The following is a 9,879-nucleotide window of genomic DNA, read 5'->3' as shown; positions in this document are numbered from 1 at the left end:
AGAACCTGGTCAGATTCAAACCCAGTACCTTTGCCGTTTGAGGCATATTTGTTATCTCCAGGCTAAGTTAGCCGGGAGCGCAAAGAAGTTTGAGTTCATTTTGATCTAAGATGCAAGTGATTCAATGATTCTGTTACACAAGTTGTTTAATTCCAGTTTGACAACGCTTGCTTTTTGCAATAGTAATAATACATTAAGCTGATCGCTAGAGTAGAAACTTAAATCGAAAAAAAAATTGATTTGATTTTTTTCCATTTAATTGAGGAGGGTCTGTGGGGTTGGCTAAATGTTTTTAAAGTTTGTTGTGCGATTCAATCATTATCAAATAAGATCAACAAAATAAAAAACATTGAGAAAAAAACTCGACAGAATTAAGGGTGAACAACATCCAGCGCCGAAAATCAACCGAACAGTTTTGGCACCGAAATATATATTTTTTCTACTTTACAAGAATTCTTAACTTGGTCTCAAACGATGTATGCTACCAATACACTGACCATGCGATTACCTCATCAGTGGATATTGAACAGTTGATACTAATTACTATTTACGCATTCTGCGAATTAAGTTATTTACAGGAAAAAAGTCTGGAACTTGGATGCAATACTCCTTATTTGGAAATTTTGAACAATGATGAGTTTGGAGGAGTTTTCAATTCACATATAAACTTTTACCAGTAGAAATTGGCTAGTCGACAACTCAAATTGCTTGTTCATATTTATTAACACTGATGGCATGAAGAAAAAAACAGCAGAAAATAGGGTTATTGAAAACCTGTGTTTGACACTTTGTAACCTGTTGAAATAAACTGAATTATTGAAATTTGAGTTGTAACACTGAGAACTTAAAGAAAAAATAGCAGAGAACAGGGTTATTGAAAAGACGTGTTTGAAACTTTGTAACCTGTTGAATTGAGCTGAATGATTGAAATATGAGTGATGGACCCAATTTGAGCAGGTCGAAGACATTAAAAAGGGACGAGAGTACAATGACTAGTCACTGCATGCTTGAATACTGAGACGAAGCTTTAGAAAGTGCATTAGGAAAAACTAGAAGTAATTCTCGAGTTTGCAAAAGTTCGGCTAGGTCTAGAATTTGATCTGCGACCTACTGCCTTCTAGAGTTTTTGAGTTTCTCGCACTAAATACTCAGCCACGCACGCTTAACTACCGAAAAACACTAGTCGCGAATAAAGCAGCTACATATGCTCATAAGTTGCCACTGCGATACAGCAAAATTGGCACCAAATACAATTAGACGCAAATTTGCAAGTAATAATTTGGACTATAACAAATTGCAAAGCATAAAGGCAGATTATGTATAAGCTATGCTGTTTAAAAATAGCGAGGTATATTGAGTTAGATAATTTCTGAAATTGAGTTTTTTTATGGTTATGTTGTGTTTTCGGTTCATTTAATGAATCAAAAATGCATCAACTGTGTTAACTTATTACTATTCGAATTTCAAAGCACATGCTATCAAAAAGCTGCAAAGGTGCCCCATAAGTGGCACCAATATTTGCGACTTGGGCTAGAAACAAAATTCTTAATAATACACTGAGCTGACGCAAGTGTAATTATAATTTGCAGATATAGATGATTACGGCTAATAGAACATTGAAAAACTGGAGAATTAGTTGTTATATTTTTTTGGCTTCAACCCATTTTTACGAGCAATTCAATCAGAAAAACGGAAAAACTCAGACAATTTTTCTCGACATTTGGACTTTCAAAAATTGCAATTTGATTAAGATCTGAGATATCTTTACCTGACAAGATCCTGAATTTCTATTATTCATATTTGAAAAACCTTAAATTAGTTGAAGGTATTAAATCAGGTAAAAAAATCCAATTCAAAGATACAAAACAAAGGTATCATGGTACGGCAGTTTGCCTAAAAAAAAAGACCCCAGCCACTAAACCAGACAATGTTATGAAGTTCAAACGTCTATCAAGTCTAAGCTGAAACGAGAAGTTTTTTTTCAAATCAGTGTCGCTATTTTTGCCGTGGTGTTATTAAAGGAGCTGAACGAAAAACTGAAGACTAAACAAATTGAAAAATCATAGTAAAATGAGCAAATTGAAAAAAACCGTAGAAAAATTACTAAAAAAACAAAACAGTATAAAAAGTAAATTTTCAAACATTTGTTGAATTATTTTTGCAGTTTTTTGAAATTTTTTCTTCCAAAAAGCCGCTAAACTGCTAAAAAAAGTTTTAACTTATTCCAGTAAAACTAAATTTTACATTTTAATTTAGGCTATTATAAACTTTAAAGCCATTAAACTAGGCTTTTGTACGCCTGCTCGCTCGCTTTTTTTCGCTCGAATTAAGACGAATAACCAAAAATTTCAAACCGGTTTGTCTCGAAATCATGACGATAAGGCCTCAATATGATACATCACTCAACTCTCTCTGATGATTTTTTGGGGTACCTGACTTTGCATGGTAATAAAAAAAAAAGTACTACACACCCGAATACAAAGTTTCTTACCATTTTTCAATTGGTCGGAACAATCACAGCATGAAAATCATAATTATCAGCATTAATCTACCCCGGAGCCATTTTTTACCCAACCGTAACCAAGCCAATAAAAATTGGTTAGACACCCGTTGGGCGGTATAAAAAACTTCAAGCTATGCAAATTTTCAAAATCGAAGTTTAACGAGAAAACCGTAGAAGCATAAGCCAAAAATATTTGAGCCAAAAACACCTTAAAATTTTATATTAACATGAAAGTTTTATTAAATCTTAAAATTTCTATTACCTGCACTATTAGAAAAAGAAAAAACGTTATTCTCAAATGAAAGGAATTGCTGCTTCTTCAAAAAAGGCGCATACAACAAAAACTAAGTCGGCAAAAAATAAGCGGACACAATAATCCGAAAATTGAAATTTTTAAGCAGAATTTATGGTTCAAAAAGGCAGATTCTGCCCGGACTTGAACCCCCAAGCCTTCGACGCCCTAAGAAATAGCGTAATCTATGTGAAAAAAGGCCAAATCACACATTTTAGAATTCATTATGGAGCAAGTTGAAACACGCAACCTTCTCACTTGCGAACAAAGCAAGTCAAAACACCAAACCTTCTCACTTGCGAACAACAAGAAAAAATATAGTACCTGGCTGCATTACCCTTGCCAATCGCAAAGGTAAAGAATGCAATCAATTAACCCACAACGTTGTGTATATAATAACAACATTATTAATGTCTTTTGGACGCGAAGAGAAACGGTTAACTAATAGACAAGTGACTGGATTCGCTAATTTGAGCATTTAATTATTCTCGAAGACATTTTGAGAAGTCATTTGGAAAGTCATCTAATTAAACTAGTATTATACAAAATCTTTAGGTCGTGTGCAGGGGCGGATCTAGGATTTTGTCGCCTTTTTTTAGGTCGACCAATTTGATTTTCCGAGCTCTCCCAAAGTACTAAATAGACCATGGTTTGGCCAAATTTTTGGCTTGGCGTCTCAGGTAGAATTTTGAAAAAAAAAACAGGCAAAAAAGCGTTTTAGGCTTTTTTTGGAAACTTTTGACCAAAAATTTACACTTTTTCGGCGCGCGCTCCCTCCTCAAAATTAGTATATAGTGGCGCCTTTAGAAAACTGTTGGGGTCCGTCAGCCAAAAATGGATATCTTAAAATAATTCAAAGGGGGGGGGACCCCTTGGGTCGAATCCTGAAGGGAATAGGCGTCTGCTACCTTTCACATTCAATATTCACTCATAAAATTTTTCTTAATCACAACGATTTAGCAACGGTAATGCAACCGGGTACAAAATTTTTCCTTGCAGATATTTTTTGCAGTTAAAATCTTTAAATACACGACCTAATTAGATAAAAATTCTCTTCGGTCATTAACACTGAAAAATGAGTTGAGTGCAATTCAAAAACATTTTTACGTGCGTGCAATCCTCTGATACAACAGGCTAATTATACTTAGAAAAATAAGAGACTGATGATAAAAAAAATAAATTCTCCAAATAAATAGCTAGATAGAAAAGAAGATACAAGTCGACAGCAGAAATACAAACTAACGAATCCTCCGTTACAAATTTCTTTTACATTAATAAGTTAACATTGCTTTTGAGATTGCCTCCAACGTTAGTTTTTCCAAAAAAATTCCAAAGTTCATTCAGTCGTCTAGAGATTGTTTGTCGTTGGATAGAATTTTGTATATGACTGAGAAGTCCTTGATGCCGTATCCCTGTGCGCACATGGTCCTGTAGATCTGGTGCGAAATGGATCCCAGAGGTGTGGCACTCTTCGATTTAGTTGCCTCGTGCTGTGCCAGACCCAAATCCTGAAACACAGTAGGCTAACAACTACCACTAAGCTATTGGCCTCTCAATCGAACTTTTGGTTGTTCGAGGCTCACTATGATACGTGCTCTTTGCTTGAGGGTCAAGAAAATGCACTTATTTTTAGCCGGGTCACAACAACGGTAGTGGGATGAGCGGCTAGCACATTGGTCCTTTTCTTAGTGGATGAATAGTTTTAACTTAAGTAAAGCTAGTTAAACTTAACAAAGCTTACATTGTATCGTTTTTCTTTTCTTCACTTTTTTTGTTAATTTGAGCACTGATCGCCTAAGAAGATCCTAATTCAAAAGAAAGATTTTGAACAAAATTTACTCATTTTCTGAGGTCACAAACGAAGTTTTTGAACGCGGAAAACCAATCTACCAAGTCTGTTTTTTATACAAGGCAATGACGAAATACTTGCAGTCTATTGGGGTCGTTGTTTTAGCTTATTAATACGACCGACCTTAGTGATGAGTGCAGTTCCAAATCCGTCCTTGTAATCATTGGAGGCTGGCACATTGGGTTTAACGCCTGGAACTGGGTTGTAGGTATCCACAGACCATGACCTTCCACTGCTCACACTGAGGATTTCAGTCAATAGGTTCTTGTCCAGTCCCATCCTGAAACATTTCACCTTTGAGAAACATGAGTATGATAAGGAACATATTTGTTCATGAAATGAGAAACTTTGGTTGGTTTAGCAATTTTGGCTACTGTTTTAAATAATATCCTATCAAGTACTTTATCAAATTAAACTGTTTTTATTGTGCCGGCATGTATAAAGCAAGTTTGTCCAGTGGCCGTAAAAACTACATATCGAAAAAAATCGCAAGAAATTATGCTATTGATGATTTTTGGGTAATCTTAGTTTCAGAGGAAACTTAGTAATCAACCTAAACTAAATTTTAAAATGGAGCGCGCAAAAAAGCAACCACTTTAGCGTCGAAGTTCTCAAAATTTAACAAACTTGCTATTTTTATAAATCCGAGTACTACTAAAAATTCAAGATCTTCGATCGCATTCGAATCTCAGAAATGCACTATCTTTAAATCAGATGAATCTATAAAACCAGTCCTCTTGACCAATGACAGGTTTTGGTAAAAAGCAGCTCTTGAACACTAAAGGGGATTTCGATTACAAGCGTATTATTAGCGGATTCGATTATTAGGAATTAATATCGTTTATTAAACGGATATAGCTGTGGCAAGAAAATTGCTACTGCAACAAAAAAACAAATTATTTGTTTACTCCGATTTTCACATGAATTTTAGCAGTAAGCCACGCAGCAGTGAATGAATGCGCTTTATTTTAGCAAAATAGCCCATGATGAAAGAAATATGGCAATTACATAGGAAAAGGACAGGTATTATAATACCACAAGCGTTGTTGTTCCGACTTTCGAAGAAAGTAAGGAACATAAATGCCTTGGCGTTTTTTTCTACATTCAAACCAATTTTACAAAAAAAAATGTCTGGATATCATGTGGATCGATCTGCGCGTTTTCCGGTTGCCAGGCGATCGTGCTTGCCACTGGCCTGATTACGGTTAGAAATTGCTCGATTACTTAACTAATTCCGGTTGCTTAACTAATTAAATAGCAAAAACGTTAACTGGTTACGAAAACTGATCAATCAAAAATTCCGAAAAAAACTACAGAGAACATTGTCAATGATTTTCAACCAACCGACATAAATGATATCTTATTAAAATTTCACACAGAGGCGACGGTGCGCTTTGCAAACACTAGAGAACACGGCAAAAGGCAGCTCTAAAAATTGCAATAAGAAAAAAAAACATACGTCTCGAATTAGTAAAAATTCGGATACGTCTCGAATTCGAACCTACGAACGACTACGACCTAGAGATTATGAAATTCACGCACTAAGCACTCAGCCACGGACGCTTAAAAGATGACAACCACTAGTCGCAACTAAGCAGAAAACAGATGCTTTGCAATTTCCAATGCTAGAGTGAAATTTCCATTGGAAAGAAATGCTTTCTGAAATTAGTTTTTGACATAATTTCTATTAGCGCATTTTCGTCAACTCAAAGGTAATTTTTGTCTCATGTTCCAGCCACGATGTCGGTACTATTTTAGATCATAACTCTATTATGTGGTTGGCTAAAACTAATCAAAAGCTAAACAACAACTTTTGTCTGAACTCTTAGCCGTAAAACAGTAAAGACCCTAACTCAAAAATCATAAGGGAGCAAAAAAAATTACGCAGATATCATTACGCAGATATCATTTTTGTCACAATTCCAGAATTGTGATAGAAATGATAAACAATTCAGTCCCAGACCAAAGGGAATTCGCTCACCTGATGCCGAGGTTCAATGTCTCTGAGGTTCCAATCATTGATATGGCCAGCATCATGTTGTTACAAATCTTTGCTGTCTAAACAAAGCACTTGAGACGCAATTAGTTCATAGAAGTTCAAGAAGTTTCACGTCTAGTTAATACACCAGACCTTAAGTACTGACAGACGAGCAAACACCCACCCCCCTGAAATTCACCCCTTTTCATAACATATCGAAAAAAATCGCAAGAAATTATGCTATTGATGATTTTTGGGTAATCTTAGTTTCAGAGGAAACTTAGTAATCAACCTAAACTAAATTTTAAAATGGAGCGCGCAAAAAAGCAACCACTTTAGCGTCGAAGTTCTCAAAATTTAACAAACTTGCTATTTTTATAAATCCGAGTACTACTAAAAATCCAAGATCTTCGATCGCATTCGAATCTCAGAAATGCACTATCTTTAAATCAGATGAATCTATAAAACCAGTCCTCTTGACCAATGACAGGTTTTGGTAAAAAGCAGCTCTTGAACACTAAAGGGGATTTCGATTACAAGCGTATTATTAGCGGATTCGATTATTAGGAATTAATATCGTTTATTAAACGGATATAGCTGTGGCAAGAAAATTGCTACTGCAACAAAAAAACAAATTATTTGTTTACTCCGATTTTCACATGAATTTTAGCAGTAAGCCACGCAGCAGTGAATGAATGCGCTTTATTTTAGCAAAATAGCCCATGATGAAAGAAATATGGCAATTACATAGGAAAAGGACAGGTATTATAATACCACAAGCGTTGTTGTTCCGACTTTCGAAGAAAGTAAGGAACATAAATGCCTTGGCGTTTTTTTCTACATTCAAACCAATTTTACAAAAAAAAAATGTCTGGATATCATGTGGATCGATCTGCGCGTTTTCCGGTTGCCAGGCGATCGTGCTTGCCACTGGCCTGATTACGGTTAGAAATTGCTCGATTACTTAACTAATTCCGGTTGCTTAACTAATTAAATAGCAAAAACGTTAACTGGTTACGAAAACTGATCAATCAAAAATTCCGAAAAAAACTACAGAGAACATTGTCAATGATTTTCAACCAACCGACATAAATGATATCTTATTAAAATTTCACACAGAGGCGACGGTGCGCTTTGCAAACACTAGAGAACACGGCAAAAGGCAGCTCTAAAAATTGCAATAAGAAAAAAAACATACGTCTCGAATTAGTAAAAATTCGGATACGTCTCGAATTCGAACCTACGAACGACTACGACCTAGAGATTATGAATTTCACGCACTAAGCACTCAGCCACGGACGCTTAAAAGATGACAACCACTAGTCGCAACTAAGCAGAAAACAGATGCTTTGCAATTTCCAATGCTAGAGTGAAATTTCCATTGGAAAGAAATGCTTTCTGAAATTAGTTTTTGACATAATTTCTATTAGCGCATTTTCGTCAACTCAAAGGTAATTTTTGTCTCATGTTCCAGCCACGATGTCGGTACTATTTTAGATCATAACTCTATTATGTGGTTGGCTAAAACTAATCAAAAGCTAAACAACAACTTTTGTCTGAACTCTTAGCCGTAAAACAGTAAAGACCCTAACTCAAAAATCATAAGGGAGCAAAAAAAATTACGCAGATATCATTACGCAGATATCATTTTTGTCACAATTCCAGAATTGTGATAGAAATGATAAACAATTCAGTCCCAGACCAAAGGGAATTCGCTCACCTGATGCCGAGGTTCAATGTCTCTGAGGTTCCAATCATTGATATGGCCAGCATCATGTTGTTACAAATCTTTGCTGTCTAAACAAAGCACTTGAGACGCAATTAGTTCATAGAAGTTCAAGAAGTTTCACGTCTAGTTAATACACCAGACCTTAAGTACTGACAGACGAGCAAACACCCACCCCCCTGAAATTCACCCCTTTTCATAACATTTTAAAAGACCCATTTTTAAACCATAAAACTTTTTGAACGCACTCAAAGAGCTTCGAAAATGGTCATTTGTGTTTTTGGCACAGCTATATTGACATTTCCTACCTTTTTATCAAATAAAAAAAAACTATAATGCAGATAGCTTGGCAAAATATGTTTTCTGCATTGATTTTAAAGAGCTCATGAAATCAAGTTGGTCGACCCTTCACAAAATACATCTATGATGACGTATATAAATATTATCATAGATATTAAGCGCTGAAAAACTTTCCTATGTGCGCTTATTTTGGAAAAAAACATTTGCTTATATAAAGGCTTTTTAACCGCATCAAAAACGAGGCTTTTTAATCGCATCAAAAACATTTAACGCACCAGTCCTGCACCGACTGGTCCACAATGGAAGAACTTCTGTCCCATCGGTTGCAGAACCTCCTTGGCCAATTCATACTTCTCTTTGTCGCCTCCAACCATGAATGTGAGAGTGGCTGCTTTGGCTGCTGGAACTGCTCCAGACACCGGACAGTCCAGGAAAGAGAAACCCTTTTTGGCCGCCTCTTTATGGACCAGTTGGGCTGAGTCTATGTCTATTGTTGAGGAGTCCAGCAAAAGAGTGTCTTTGTTTGGACCACTGAAACAGTTATGGGCACATTGTAAGAAGAATAATAACAAAACTACAGCACTAGGAAAAACCCAGTACACTTTTTTGGGCTTCACGAGACACTTTAATCAGGCATCAAAACAGGGTTAGAGTTGATTCAGTATCATCAACCTGGAACAATTTTAAGCCAAGGTATCGAACAATTTATTCAAATTAGTAATACAAGAGCGAGGCATTTAAAACTTATATAATCATTTGGAAAAAGAAGATATTTTTTCAATGAGTATAGAAGGACAAATAATATATATACAAGTGTATAAATGACAGATAAAAAAAGTGTTCAGAAAGCGTGAAAAAGGGTAGATAATGAGATCCGCCGAGTTGCTATCAGCCTATTCTTTGAACTTCGCAAATGAGAGTTTCATAAAAAAAGCTGATCTATAAAGTGAAATAAAAAGTAGAAATAAGTAGAATTTATAAAACTTTTACTGTGTCGTAATCGAGCCTGCTACCTTCGGATTTGGAGTCGCACGTCCTTCCCTCTCAGCCACAGACGCTTAACGATCGGCAAACATTAGCCATAGTGATTATGCGTCCTAGCCATAATTGTTAAGCGTCCGTATGTATTACTAAGAGTCAAATAGGCTTTTTTCCTTTCACCCCCTCCTCACATGAGCATGAGTTTTATGGTGCAGTGAGTGGTTTTACAAGATTGATTATTAAGACCAAA

At 35.8% G+C, this 9,879-nt stretch overlaps 1 protein-coding gene across 1 annotated transcript in view; it reads right to left on the bottom strand.

Annotated features, from left to right (window-relative positions):
• Nucleotides 1–3,956: 3,956 nt before the first annotated feature.
• LOC134839211 (3-hydroxyisobutyrate dehydrogenase, mitochondrial-like) overlaps nt 3,957–9,879 on the bottom strand; it is a 32,207-nt gene continuing 26,284 nt past the window's right edge. Inside the window, exons 3-6 of the mRNA XM_063854687.1 lie at nt 8,924–9,179; nt 8,343–8,419; nt 4,768–4,924; nt 3,957–4,303 (exon numbers count right to left, since the gene is read on the bottom strand). Of these exons, the coding sequence (XP_063710757.1) occupies nt 4,136–4,303; nt 4,768–4,924; nt 8,343–8,419; nt 8,924–9,179 (658 nt within the window). The 3' untranslated portion in view covers nt 3,957–4,135. The remainder of the gene's footprint in view (nt 4,304–4,767; nt 4,925–8,342; nt 8,420–8,923; nt 9,180–9,879) is intronic.

This window comes from Symsagittifera roscoffensis, chromosome 2, assembly GCF_963678635.1.
Source record: "Symsagittifera roscoffensis chromosome 2, txSymRosc1.1, whole genome shotgun sequence".
In the NCBI taxonomy this organism is placed as follows: domain Eukaryota; kingdom Metazoa; phylum Xenacoelomorpha; order Acoela; family Convolutidae; genus Symsagittifera; species Symsagittifera roscoffensis.
This window is presented reverse-complemented; position numbering and strand designations above follow the sequence as displayed.